This window comes from Peromyscus leucopus, chromosome 2, assembly GCF_004664715.2.
Source record: "Peromyscus leucopus breed LL Stock chromosome 2, UCI_PerLeu_2.1, whole genome shotgun sequence".
NCBI lineage: Eukaryota > Metazoa > Chordata > Mammalia > Rodentia > Cricetidae > Peromyscus > Peromyscus leucopus.
This window is the reverse complement of record NC_051064.1, coordinates 61,109,803-61,125,026: the sequence shown is the minus strand read 5'-3', so window position 1 is coordinate 61,125,026 and position 15,224 is coordinate 61,109,803. Positions and strand designations below refer to the sequence as shown.

Here is a 15,224-nt window from a genome sequence, read left to right as displayed (position 1 = left end):
TCTGATCCCACAGAATTGGAGTTACAGATGGTAGTGAGCCACCCTGTGGGTACTGGGAATTGAACTTGGATCTTCTGCAGGAGCAGTGCTCTTAACTGCCAAGTCATCTCTCCAGTCTCTTCATTGTTTCAATTTTAGTATATGTGCTGCCAAACTACATACTTTTCACTTTGGCTTTCATTAAACTGAAACAGGCCAGCACTGTAACAAAGAGACCTCTCAGGACCTCCTTGAGATCCAAACGGGAAGATACTTACAGCTAAGAGCGACTACAAAACGGTTTCCAGTCCCAACCCAACATCTGTTTATCTGGATGCACAGCATGAGGCTTACTGAACAAATGAACGAATAAGCGAGTGGATGAGACCCTAACCAACAAGTCTTTTATATCCTAGTGGTGCTCCTTGTGTGAAGCAGGCACCCAGTAGGATTACCATTCAATGGGGATTTGCGGTGATTCTGAAAGTTGAGTGTCTACGGGTGTTAACAGAGAAGTGTGCCCTCACAGAATCAGCTTTGGCCACTAGGTTTATCTTCCAGTCTACGGAGAGAATTTCCTCTGCAGCATTCCTGATTGGGGCTCTTCTAGCCCTTAATGTTCCTTCTGTTGATAACGCACTCATTACTTTTAGAGCAAGTGGGCTGTTGTTGGGAGATAATTTCTTGGCAGGTGCTAAGCTCTATCTATGTCGGTTAGAAGTCTAGGTGCAGGTGGCGGTGGCGCACGCCTTTAATCCCAGCACTCAGGAGGCAGAGCCAGGTGGATCTCCGTGAGTTCGAGGCCAGCCTGATTTACAGAACAAGATTCAGGACAGGCACCAAAACGATATGGAGAAATCCTGTCTTGAAAACAACAACAAAGCAAACACACACACACACACACACACACACACACACACACACACACACAGAACCCTGAGGACTCTTTGTGCATATTTAATTCATTTCTTCCATCATCTCATTTGCACCAGAGCAATACTGTCACTTAACCAAGTGGCAAAATAAGTAACTTCAATAAATAGCTACGTTAAATAAATTTTAGAGTTAGCACATGTAATAGTTGCTTTTCACATTGCTGTCACAATACACTTGACAGAAGATAGACTTCCTGATTGTGTTGGAGACTCCAGTAGGTTTAAGTATAGCTACAAACTAAGTCATTATTAGTGTCCTATCCCCAAAACACTCTGCTCTGGGATACAACCTCTTTGAGAACTGCCTTAGGCTTCTGGCAGCTGATACTTCCAAACTGGTATCTGTAGTCAGACCTGTCCCTGAGCCTCACCTGTATTCCACCTACTTCCTGCTCATCTACACCTGGCTATCTAAACGACACCTCTTCCTTGACATGACTCAGAGACATCATCTTCTACCTAAACCTGTTCTTCTTTTCTTTCTCTAAATACCGGGCAATGCCACCCATCAATCACCCAAGCCACAGACCTGGGAATCATTTGTAACTTCTCCCCAAGAACAATCCTCCCCCAAGATTTTCCAACTCTGCTTTCTAAATATTCTCATTTCTCCCTAGCCACCTTTTGGGTTCAGGCCAACATCATCCAGGGTGTGATAGGTTAAAAATAACCATAAATTCATTGTTGAATCTTCCATTATGCCTGGCCTTAAAAATTATTTTGTCCATTTGAATGTAGCAGAAGTTACAGTGGAACTTCTGAATTGAAGTTCAAAAGGACTCAGTTTCTCCTCTCATCTTTTTCAACCACTGCCATTACAGCAGTGTTGAAATCCTAGCCAGCTCACCTGAGAGACACAGCACATCCAACAGCTAGCACCAAATGGCATGCATATGATTACTGGGGGATATTTGATCACACTGTATGAAGATGTGTCTTTGTCCTTCCTCACCTGCCTAAAGCACTTTCTGATTGGTTTAATAAAGAGCTGAACAGCCAATAGCTAGGCAGGAAAGGATAGGTGGGACTTCCAGGCAGAGATAGGAAAGAATTTGAGGCTGGAGGACTCTCCAGTCAGACACAGAGGAAATCAGACATAAAGTACTGAAGAGAGGTAATGAGCCATGTGGCAGAATGTAGATTAATATAAACAGGTTAATTTAAGTTTTAAGAGTTATTTGGGAACAAGCCTAAGCTAAGGCCAAGCTCTCATAATTAATAAAAAGTCTTGGTGTCCTCATTCAGAAGCTGGGGGTCCAAAAATGTCTGACTATATATGAGTGAGACTGTTTTATACTATTTAGTCCTTAATAAGCCATCACATGGTGGAAACCACAAGAAGAGTCATCGGAAAAGTAGTCTGGGTAAGCAAACCCAATTTCTAATCTTCAGAATCATAAGCAAATAAACAAATGCCATTTAAAGTCATTAAGCTTTTAGGTGGTTCGTTATGCCCATTAAACAATGAATATCCAAGGTGAAGTCCAAATTCTTCATCCAGTCTCTAAGGCTTTTCATATATATATATATGTATATATATATATATTATATATGTATATATGATGTGTGTGTGTGTGTATCTTTACCCTCTCTGCTGCTATGCTACCTGATTCAACACTTGGTTGTTTGTTACCTTGGAATCTTGACACACCATCCTTACATTCTGTCCTGGTTAGTACTGTCACTGGACAGAATCTAGAATCATGAAAAAACAAACCTCGGTGCACATGAGAGAGTGTCTAGATAGATCAACTGAGGTGGGTTTCGAGATCTATTAATTCCGTCTGGGGTCCTAGAGTGAATGAAAAAGAGAAAGTAAGCTGATCATCAGTATCCATCACCCTTTCTTTATTGACTGTGGATGCAGTGTGACCAGCTGCCTCCTGCTTCTGCACCCATGCCATCCCCGCCATGGTAAACTATATAAATCAGGTAGCTTCATGTTGTTGTGATGAAAGACCACGACTAAAAGCAGCGGAGGGGAAAAAGGGTTTATTTCAGCTTATGCTTGTAGTTCATCATGAAGGGAAGTCAGGGTGCAGAAACTCAAGGAGGGAACCTGAAGGCAGGAACTGAAGCAGGAGCCATGAAGGAATGCTGCTTCCTGGCTTGCTCAGTCTGCTTTCTTATAGATGGGGCACCACTCACAGTGGGTTGAACCCTCCCACATCCAATCATTAATTTTTAAAAATGCTCCATGGGCTTGCCACAGGCCAATGAGGACAGTTTTTGAAGCATTTATCTAATTATTCTTTATCATTAAAAAATTAGGAGTTAGATATCAGGGTAAGAACCTGAATGATCAGAGAAGCCACCAGGGACCTCCTATCTTTTCCGTTTCTCTATCCAAAAGGACTGAGATCCTCTCTCTAAGTTCCGCCTTACTACTTCCTGTCTCTCTATCTGTCCTCAGGCCTTCAAAACCTCTGTGGTTCATTTTGGTCAGCTAGTGGCTACCTCAGTCCTCTGGTTCAAAACGAACTTCATTGTCAGAATACAATCAAAATGTCACACAACACTTTCTCTTCCTGGATGACCCTAGTTTATGTCAAGCTGACAAAAAACTAACCAGCAGATAGACATATCCCTCAAGCTGTGAGCTAAAACAATCCCTCTGTTTCTTAAGTTGATTTTGTCAGGTATTTGTCTCAGCAAGATATAAAGTAACTAATCCATATCTCTTTACCTATTTTGTCTGGCTGTGTACCCTCAGCTCACAGGCTACCTTCCTGTCTACCCACTAAATCTTTGGAGTCGTTCTCCCCCGCCACCCCGGTTAGTGATTCTACTTCTGTGCTTTCAAAGCTCTTGCACTTTCCCTAGAGTGGAGTTTGTCCTTTCTCCTTCTTTTTTTTTTTTTTTTTTTTTTTTTTTTTTTTGAGGCAGGATCTCATTATGTAGCCCTGGCTAGCCTGGAACTCACAGATATCTGCCTATATCTTCCTCCTGAGTGCTAGGGTTAAGGACATGCACCACCATACCCTGCTTTAAAAAAAAAAGTATCTGAGGTTGACCCTTGATGCTCCTACCTCCACCTACTCTGAGTGCCGACATTACAGAAATGCACTATCACAGCTGGTTTCATATGGTGTTGGGGATGGAACCCGGGACTTCAGACATGCCAGGCAAGCACTCTACAACCTGAGCTGTCTCCAGCCACTTGGTGTTTAAATTTTGTTTTGATTTTTGGGTTGATTTTACTTTACATGTGTGAATATATAGCCTGCATGGCATGTACGTGCACCATGTAGGTGCCTGCTGAATCTCCCGGGACTGGGGTTATGGATACTTATGAGCCACCATATGGGTGCTGGGAACTGAACCAGAGTCCTCTGCTAGAGCAACAAGTATTCTTTGTCTTTAATTAATTAATTTATTTTTATTTTACATCCCGACCACAGTTTCCCCTCCCTTCTCTCCTCCCATTTCCTCCCCCTCTGTTCCCACCTGCAACAAGTACTTTTAACCTCTTGGTCCTCTCTGCAGCCTTACTTGCTGTGCGCTTTTGATAAAAGAATGAAAGAGGAAGAATCTTGGAGGGAATCAGAATAGGTTCTAGAATACCGTGAGTGTAGTAAGCAACGTGATCTCATGCACACGCTTCCAAGGCCCTCATCTCCTACCTCCTCCACCGACGCTACTAGTGCCTATGACGTCACCTTTCCACTTTACATAAACAAACCCCAGCTCTTGGTTCTTTATTGCCCGAGTTGTTTGGTCCTCTCCTGGTTCACCCAGTTTGGTCATGCTCCTCCTATGGAGTGAACTGGTCATGAAAGCCCTCTAGAGAGGAGCTCTGGGCTCATCTGGTGTGCCTCAGGTGGAGAGGCCTCTTTGCCCCAGGGTCCTGACCTTGTCACCAGGGACCTATGTGTCTGAGTTTGTTGGCACTGGCAGACTGCCTAGCCCTCTTAAAGGTGACAGGTGAAGCTAGTTGTCCTGTGAAAACATCACAGGAGGAAACGAAGCCATAATGTTGATAGCCTTGTTCCTCCCAGAATCTGAGCAGACTGAAGTTGCATGACTTTGAGCCCAGACACCAGCAATTCTGGACCAGGGTGTAAACAGTGAGGAAGAGGGCACAGAGCCTTGCCAGGCAGGTGGTGAAGGCTCTTCTGCCATCGAAGAGCACCTCGGCTGGGAAGGAGAATGCTCCCTAAAATACTTTCTGAAAAACATTTACAAAGAATAAGCTTAGCCGGGTGGTGCTGGTGCACACCTTTAATCCCAGCACTCGGGAGGCAGAGGCAGGAGGATCTCTGTGAGTTTGAGGCCAGCCTGGTCTACAGAGTGAGATCCAGGACAGGCACAAAACTACACGGAGAAACCTTGTCTCGAAAAACAAAAAAACAACAAAAAAAGAATAAGCTTAAGGGCCTGGGGTGTAGCTCAGGGCAGAATGAGCCTGATGTGCCCAAGACCTGAGTTCAGTCTTTAGCACTGAAAAGTCGTGAACAGAAGTGAAGGGGTGGGTACAGAGTTGGCTGTTCACCAAATCCCAGTTTGTATAATCAGTGCTCCCTCCTGTATCGTGTGGGATGGGCTAAGAATTCCTTATCGCACTGTAAATTCATTTGTTGTAGGTTTTTGCACTTATAAATTGCATGAAATTCATTGCTAAGGGGAAGCAGATGTCATAAGAAGAAATTTTGCATTGGGCATGACGGTACATATCTGTAATCCCAATCTTAGAGGCTGAGGCAGGAGGATCACAAGTTTAAGGCTAGCCTGGGCTAACATTGTTTTTAAAAAGGGGACTGAGCTTATTGGTAGAGCATGTGTCTAGCATGTGTGGGGCCCTGAGTTCAGTCTCCAGTACCAAAAAAATGACGATGACAACAAACAAACAAACAAACAAACAAACAACAATAAAACCCAGGAATGTTTTCACTCACTGTCCCTGTGCCCAAAGCCAGCTTCTCCCGGGGATTCTCGTGGCTCGCTTTTCCCAGAGTTTTCCTAGGCCCTCCCTTCTAGATCAGCACCACCACAAGCTCTCACTCCTCTTGTTCAAGCTCACTCTTGAGCCAAGGGGTCTCAGAAATAAAAGGATTCACTATGGGGTTACAGATGGCAGCCCCCCAAAGAAGCAGACCCTGGGACAAGTCCCTACAACCACCAGCAGCAGAACTAGGTGACAGTTAGAAACGATTTGCTGGACATAATAGTTAAGGGAAAACTTGGAGATGGAGGGCATAAGTTGTTTATATTAAATCTATATAATATAGATTATTATATTATATTACATCGGCTGTGCTGAGGAGACATATATAGAGCAGCTTTTGTTCTTGGCCTAGAGTTTGTCAACTAATTAACCTCTTCATCTCTCCCGCCCTTGTTGTCCAACACTTGAAATTAAATTTAGGTCACTTTTTCTTACATTATATAGTATTTAATTGATTGACATAGAGTCTTGCTAGTTTGCTCATGCTGGACTTGAACCCTGTGGCCCAGATAGGCCTTGAACTTGGGATCCTCCTGTCTCAATCTTCCAAATAGATGTACCAATTTACTTCAGAGAAAATATGGGCATTGAAGAAACTGCATATAGAGTTAACTTACATTGTGGCAAAAGTTAGCCACTGGACAACAAAGTATCCTCGAATCAACAGAACAAAATGGACAGACAGGACACGAATCAAAAGACTACTGATTCTTGCCAAAAACAAGTGTGGTTATGGCTTTATCAAAAGGCATCTTCTGAGGCCAGGACAATATGGCATCATCCATGAAGTAGCCTTCGCAATCCGGAAAAGGTACAGTGCCCTTTTCTTCGAAGGCAGCTGAACAGGCAGTGGGCCGATGGCTTCTGATATGCAGTGGAACAGCAGCTGAAACAGTTATTCTTGAAGAGTAACTAAACTCATGCCTCTCAATAGTAGACTGGCATTTAATAGAGGGATGTGGAGAAGAAGGGGATGCTGAGATGAAGCCATATATACACAGCCAAGAAGAATGGACAGCTGAATTAAAAAACCATCAACAATTTCCAGAATTTAAAATCCTGAATCATGACATGACACTAGTGGAATTCAGGTGTTTCTGGTACATGGACTGCTCTCACCCAATGTGAGGTCGAACTGTTGACCTTGTGCACATCCTACTTCACAAATGAGTCTGTCAGATACACTAAGCCTATAGGCTGAAGATGATGACCCAACACTGCAGAGAGACCTCAGGTGACTGTCCAGGCAGCTGGCTGTTTCTGTCAACTCACAATTTTTTGGAAGTTGCTTGCATGTACTTCCTGCTTTTATTTTTGTTAGGTAATATTTCCTTTTTGGGTCTCTGAGGGAGTTGAAGTTTAGTTAGTTTATAGTTGAAGATTTATTAGGATAGAAAGTGAATTAGATGCATTTTGGACTTACCAAAATAGAATAGATAATGGAATTATTTTCTCTGAATTTGTCAAATACAAATGGACTAGACATTGTTTAGGTATGTATTACTTGTATATATTGTATATAGTTATTGTACTTTTGTATATAGTTTCTCTTATGTTAGTTATAACCTTCCATCCTGGACCTGGACCGCCAGGCCCAGCAACTTTGGATCTTTCCTGTAGCTCTTATCACTACCGACACTCTATTGTATTTGTCTACGGAGATGACTTTGTTCCTCTTGACCGTTGTCGTTCCAGTGCTTAAACAGGCCAGGTACACAGATAATTACCCAATAAATCTCTTGGATGACTGTAACGTGACAAGGTATCCTTTCTTCTCTGTTCCAAAGGGTTTCCGGCTTTTGTAAGCCCTCAAGTTCAAGTACTGCCTGCCTCAAGCCCACCAAGGCTCACCCAGAGAAATAGACACTCATGGTCACCACTTCCTCCTTTTATAGCCTAAAGATGAAATGACTATACACTTATTTATGTTATTAGATTGATTTTTATTAACAATTCTAGAATGAGGCAACATCTCATTCTATAAAATGGACGGACTGAGTAGATGAGGTTTGCTTGGAGAGTTACAGAAAGCAGAAATAAAGTCATTTCAAAGTTACTGTCCTTATAGAGTCAAAACAGAGGGAAATTCCTAGTTAACTGAGCTAAATCTGACTTGTGTGGGTTAATAAGAGATTACGTGGCTTTCTTTCTGTCACATATTCTCTTTTTTTATCCTTGTCTCTTGTTTTCTTGGAAGTTCCAGACAAACGAGTTTGTGATGAGTTAGTTTCAGTTTGCTGGTGAGCTTAAGCAACTCCATTTGGTTTTCCACGCGGGTCTGTTGGCGCCTGCATGGGAGCTAGTCCAAAAGGACGATCTCTCACAAGGCACAACTGGGGATCTCTCACAATCCCCAAACTAAGCACTTCACAGACGAGATTGTGTTTAATTCTTGAAACAGTCCTCTAAGTGAGATCTATTACTACCCCACACTAGCAACGAGGAGAGCGAGTGTTTACGCTTGTGTTCTTTCCCTTCCTCCTTCCTCCTTCCTTGACTTGCTAGCCTTGCCTCTAATAAAAGAGTTGCCACTGCTTAGTGCATTCTTTAGTTCAGAGGGCTTATTTGTGTCCTAATTATGGGGTGACTGCTAAAAATACAGATTCTAGGGTCTCCCACAGACAGAATAATTTCTGTTGTGGAATATTACCTTAATGAGGCAAAGATGTGTTACGTTTGTTTAAGCTGTGGAATATTACTTTAACTGTGTAAAGGTGTGTTACATTTGTTTATCCTGAATGTGTTTAATTATGCAGAGATGTGTTACCGGTTCACCTTGCCCACCTAAGGCACTTGATTGGTCTAATAAGGAGTGAATGGCCAATAGCTAGGCAGTAGAGGGATAGGCTGGAGAATAATTAGGAGGAGAAATCTAGGCAAGAGAGAAGGAGAAGAGAATGAGGGAGAAAGAGAAGGACTCTCCCGGGGCCAGAAGCCAGGCAGCCAGCAGCTGGACATGGAGACAGCAGGAAAATAAGACAGACAGACAGACAGACAGGAAGAAAGAGAGAGAGAGAGAGAGAGAGAGAGAGAGAGAGAGAGAGAGAGAGAGAGAGAGAGAAAGAAAGAAAGAAAGAAAGAAAGAAAGAAAGAAAGAAAGAAAGAAAAAGGAAGAAGGAAAGATAAAAAGCCCTGAAGCAAACTAATAATAAGTCTCCATGTCATGATTTGGGAGCTGGTCAGTGGCCTGAAAGAAAGCCTGCTACAAATTTCTTACTAGAAAATCCATTTCTCACCACCCCCCTCTTTCATCCCCCAGTGATTCTAAAGCCATCTAATGTGTCAAAGCCCCAGCCTGGGAGTTTCTGAGTGTGGCAGGCCTGGTGTCTTGCAGGCCCTGCTGTACTTTCCAGGGGGTGGGGGTGTCATTTGTAACTTCTTCCTCTCTTCCTTGTTCAAGAGTAATTACTCAAGCCTTTTCAGGTTGGCCTCCTATCTATCCTAAAAATAAAAGCCTGCCTATTCCTCTCTAGCCACCACCTTAGTTCAGGCCAACATCATCCAGCGTGTAACACGCTAAACATGACCTCAGAAGGTTTGTGTGCTCTTCCTTAGGGCTGGCAGTGGGACAAATAAAGCCTGCTTTCTAAACGTAAATCCACTCACCACTTAGCTCTCTGCTGTGCTAGCCCCTCGGCCTGGAAGCGTGTCTGGTGGTTTGCCTGCAGCTCTGTAGACCCCTCCCAGGGGTCCTCCCAGTGAAGGCGTCCAGTTTCCCTCAAGGACTTCACGGAGCATCTTTCTCTGTCCCCCACAGCTGCCTCTTTCAAACAACAGCCACAGCAAACATCTAACAATAATTCCTAATTACCGTGGCCTGTTTCCATCTCTACTTCATTGGAGGATGGATGATGTTTGAGGATGTCATCTCCACCTGGAATGCACCAGACCACCTTTATTTTAAAAGAACTTTTATTTATTGGTTGTTCAGGTTTATTTTTTCGACTGTGTGTTTCCATGTGGGTATGTGCACATGAGTACAGGTGATGGTGGAGGTCAGTGGATTCCCTAGGGCTCCAGTTACAGGTGCTTGTGTGTTGGGAACAGAACTCAGATCCTCTGCAAGAGCAGTGCTCACTCTTCACCATGGAACCATCTCTCCAGTTCCCTAGGCTACTTTTTTTTTTTTTTTTTAATATCAGAACCATAGTGCCCTCTCCTCCAAGAACCTCACAGAATTTGCATTCTGAAACTTGCAATGAGTACATTCTAGGACCTCATGTGTAATAAAGGCATTTCTCATGCCTAGTCCATGCTAACCCCCCAGACTAAGCACTTCACAGATGAGATTGCATTTAATTCTTGAAACAGTCCTCTAAGTGAGATATTACTACCCCACGGTAGCAACGAGGAGAGGGAGACCAGAAGAACCAGACAACCTTACCAAGGACCGACAGCTGCAGGCGGTATAACCAATAACCCTACATTCCTGTGTTCTCTCCATGTTACTTGTATAATATTCGTGTACCTGAGTGGTCTTCTGTCCATACTGGAAGGCTGGCTCCACTCACTACTACTCTGAGTGACTGTATTCACATCTGGGGCTAAACCAGGAGCTGCAAAGGCAAGGCTTTATCCTCTTTACATGGCTTAGAGGGTTTTCAGAGTAGAGAGGCCTGAGCCCCCAGGAGGCCTGCTTTGTGCTGGGTTGCATGCCCAGTAGAGGGCTCCTATCTGGGGAAACTCAAGCATGTCTTAACAGTTAGTTGTTCTTGGAACGGGTGTTTTGGTTTTCTTCCTCCCTTACATACTTACTTGCATATTCCATTTTTTTCCAATATAGATACACATGACTGGTTTTTTTTAAATCAATTTTAAAAAGAAAACCCCAAATCATCAGAAAATTTGAGTGCAAATACACTACTTGGAAAATCAGCCTTCTCAATGGGTCTCAATCTGTTGTAACTTAAAACTTACTCATCCTAGTAGCCAGAAGTCACAGTACTTGGGTCTTGTTATCATTGCCATCAATCAGCCACTACAATTCCACACAACAGTAACCAAGGGTGGGATGACTCAGAAGGTGAAGGCACTTGCTGCCAAGTCTGGTGACCTCCGTTCAATTTCCAGGACCCACATGGTGGAAGGAGGGATCCCATTGCTGCTGGTTTCCTCTGGTTTATGAGTGCACTGTGGTGCATGCACTTCCATGTATTCTCTCTCTCTCTCTCTCTCTCTCTCTCTCTCTCTCTCTCACACACACACACACACACACACACACACACACACACACACACACACACACACTGTGGTAGTTTGAATGTAATTGGTTCCCATAATCTCATAGGGTGTGGCACCATTAGGAGGTGTGGCTTAGCTGGAGTGGGTATGGCCTTGTTAGAGGAAGTGTTTTACTGTAGGGGCAGGCTTTAAGGTTTCTTACGCTCAGGATACTGCCCAGTGTGTCCGTTGACTTCCTGTAGCCTGCAAGATGTAGCATTCTTAGCTCCAGCACCACGTCTGTCTGCATGCTGCCGTGCTCACCATGATGATGATAATGGACTATTGTGAGTCCCCTCAATTAAATGTTTTCTTTATAAGACTTGCCATGGTCATGGTGTCTCTTTCACAACAATAAAAACCCTAACACACACACACACACACACACACACACACACACACACACACACACACACTGAATAAACGTGATTTAAAAAATGTGCCACCGGGCAGTGGTGGCACATGATTTTAATCCCAGTACTTGGAAGGAGGAAGAGGTAGGCAGATCTCTGAGTTCGAGGACAGCCTATTCTACAAAGCTAGTTCTAGGACATCCAGGGTTACACAGAGAAACTGTCTCGAAAAACAAAAACAAAACAAAACAAAGAAACAAAAAAAAAATTTTTTTTTAATGTGTCATAATAAGCACACGCTTTTAATCCCAGCACTTGAGAGGCAGAGGCAGGCAGATCTCTGTGAGTTCGAGGCCAGCCTGGGCTACCAAGTGAGTTCCAGGAAAGGCGCAAAGCTATGCAGAGAAACCCTGTCTAGAAAAACCAAAAACAACAACAACAACAAAAGTGTCATAATAGTGCTCTCCCCCCCACCCCCGACTGTTAGCAGTGCTCAGCTGCTGTGTGCCCAACACTGTTCATGCTTTTTTTGATTTGTTTTGAGACAGTGTCTCACTCACTCTGTAGCTCTGGCTGGCCTGTAACTTGCTATGTAAATCAGGTTGCTTCTAACTCACAGAAATCAGCCAGGTTCTTCCTCCTGAGTGCTGGGACTAAAGGTGTGTGCCACCACTTACAGCTTGTATTTTGATTTTGTGTGTCTTTGAGATAGGGTCTTATGTAGCCCATGCTGGCCTCGAATCGTATGTTCGAGGATGACCTTGAACTCCTGATCTTCTTCCCACCTCCATCTCTCAAGTAACAGGATTACAGATTTGTGCCACCCCACCTGACTCATTTCATGTGCTTTCATTTATCTACTCCTCAACCCAAATAGGTGAGAAAGTGAGAGAGAGATTCTCAATCCCCTTTGACAATGAAGACCACTGAGGGGCTGAGAGGGGAGCCTGGCTTTAAAACATCTGCCTAAAGCTGCCTCTCAAACTGGCTGTTAAACAAAGGACTCAGCAAAAGCTCGACACTTGGTAAGTGCTCACTAAAGTTTCCTTCAGCCACTAGAATACTGGTTGTTGGTTGTTTGTTTGAAAAACTCAGGCACAACACATCTTAATTGTACAAAGAGCCCAAGCCTGCTAACGCGGGTTGGACCAGTGTGCCGCGGGTTAGCGCGCGGGCGCAGCCTGGGGGCGGGGCCAGAGAAGGCGGGGCCTGGAAGGGCGTGGGCAGAAGAAACCACGCCCCCGGCACCTGCGACAGGTGGAGCGCGCGGCACCGGGCACTCGGCCATGTCCGCGGACGCCTCGGGCCGGAGTCCCGGCCGGGGCTGGGGCTGGGGCGGGAACCCCGGCTGGGGTCCGAGCCGGGCCAGTTGTGCCCCGAGCACGGAGAGCCTCTGAGCTGGTTCTGCCTCTCCGAGAGACGGCCGGTGTGCGCCACCTGCGCCGGGTTGGGCGGCCGCTGTCACGGGCACCGCATCCGCCGGGCGGAGGAGCACGCCGAGGAGCTGCGAGTGAGCGGGCATGGGGCCGGGAACTGGGGTGGCTTTCTCTCTCGGAGCCGGGGAACTGGGAGGGACCAGGAAGCAGGGGTGGGTAGGGGCTGCTTTCTCTGTGGCTTCCCTTTCAGAACTAGGTGGTTAAAGGTGTGACCTCTGGTTTAAACCCGATCGGAGTTCGAATCCTACCCCTCCCTGTGAGTCACGGAACCTAGTTTGTATTTCACCGATAGTTTCGGGGCATTCATAATACCACGTGTTTGCTATAGCTGCCATCGGAAAAACTCAGTTCCCCCCTCACCCCTTGACTCAGAGTCTCCTCCCCTCCCCTCGGGTTTCCTGGTGAGGGATCTAGTTCCCTTCCAACCTGGCCTTGACTGTACTTGAAGTTGATGGACCGGGGTGGGGAGAAAGGCAGGACGCTCTCTGTCTCCGAAGGCCTCCTCCTCTTCTGGTTCAGTGTGGCTCTAGGCCGGTCACCTCCCTGTTACACCCCCACCCCCCAGCCCCACCCTTTTCCCTGAGCTGCTGAGATTGGAGGCCAAGTCACCTTGGTGCTGCAGTATTCCTTTCATGCTAGCTGTGGCCCCTGGGGAACTCCTTGCAATTTGATTAAATGGTTTAATTCTCCCAACCCCACCTTGGCGTTGAGCCCTGCTGTGCAGAGAGCTGTCACTAGGGACATCACCTACTCAAACCAGATTGTAATAAACGTACCTCATTGGACACGGGGGCCAGCAGGGTTCAGTTACTCAGTGGCGATGAAAATAAACTTGAGTGAAGTTGATATAATCAGCTTGCATCATGGGTAAGGATTTTACAAATTCCTAAGGACTTAGATATTTATCATCTCATTCCACCCAGGCTGGGCTTCTGAAGCGTGGGTTCTAACTCAGGTTTTTCAGATGAGGAAAAGGAGGCCCGCAGCAAGGTGGTAACTCCTCCCAGACTCCTAGTGTTCAGGGCTTAGAAGGGGAGATTCATTGACTGGGCAAGAGGAAACCACTGCTTGACCTCAGTGGTTAAGAAGAGGAAATGACCTCATGGAAAACCTTGAAAAGTAGCCATCATGAGCGGTGGGAGGGGTGAAGGCTGGAGCAGGATGACAGGCTTGGTACCATGCCCCAGGTGCCTTCTCTGGGCCACCCGAAGACCTTACACACATGCCTGGCCTTGGCTCTTTCCTTCTGCTTTAGATACTGTGTTTTGTTTGTTTGCTTTTCTTTTTTGGTGCTGGATTTAACCAGAGCCTCTTGCATATTAGGCCGTACCACTGAGCTACATCCTTAGCCCTAGAGAACACAATGCCTTCAGTACACTGTGGTGGTATTGTGTTCCCCAAGATATTGTGCACCCTAATAAACTTATCTGGGGTCAGAGACAGAACAGCCACTAGATACAAAGGCTAGAAAATGGTGGCACTCACACCTTTAATCCTAGCACTCCAGAGGCAGAAATCCATCTGGGATCTCTGTGAGTTCAAGGCCATATTGGAAACAGCCAGGCATGGTGATTCATGCCTTTAATCCCAGAAAGCGAGCCTTTAATCCCAGGGAGTGATGGTAGAAAGCAGAAAGATGTATAAGGCATGAGGACCAAGAACTAGAAGCATTTTTGGCCTGGTTAAGCATTTGGCTGGTTAAGCATTCAGGTTTTTGAGCACAGTTCAGCTGAGAGCCATTGGGATGAGGACTCAGAGGCTTCCAGTCTGAGGAAACAAGACCAGTTGAGGATCCAGCCAGGTGAGGTAGCTGTGGCTTGTTCTGGTTCTCTGATCTTCCAGTTCACCCCAATACCTGGCCCGGGTTTGATTTTATTAATGAGAACGTTTAAGATTCCTGCTACAGTACACTCCTCCGTCCTCCCTCCAGCCTACAGAGAAATCATTACTGACCTGGGCAAAATACTACCAGTTCAACCACTCTTAGCTTCTGGATTCATGCCTCCAAGCTAGTTAGAAGGTAGGCTCAAGTTAGGAACCAGCCTAGGTGTCCATTATTGGATGAATGGATAAAAAAAATGTGAATATATTCACATACATGCACACACTACAGTATTATTCCATAATACAGAATAAAATTATGTGGTTGGCCGGAAGGTGGGGGAAGAGGAGGTCACCATGTTAAGAGAAACAAAGTAGTAAACATACCTTATTGGAAATCAGGTTTACCACCTGATTCAGAAAGACAACTGTCCCGTGTTTTGTCTCATGCGTGGAACCTAGACACAAGCCATAAAAAGACAGGATGAGCTGGGTGTGGTGGCACCCTCCTGTGTGGCAACGAGATGGCAAGTTT

At 45.2% G+C, this 15,224-nt stretch overlaps 1 protein-coding gene across 1 annotated transcript in view; it reads left to right on the top strand.

Annotated features, from left to right (window-relative positions):
- The window catches only part of Bspry (B-box and SPRY domain containing), a 31,564-nt gene that overhangs the window by 1,157 nt on the left and 15,183 nt on the right, over positions 1-15,224 (top strand). Inside the window, exon 3 of the mRNA XM_028858029.2 lies at positions 12,554-12,942. Coding sequence (XP_028713862.1) covers positions 12,554-12,942 — 389 coding nt within the window. The remainder of the gene's footprint in view (positions 1-12,553; positions 12,943-15,224) is intronic.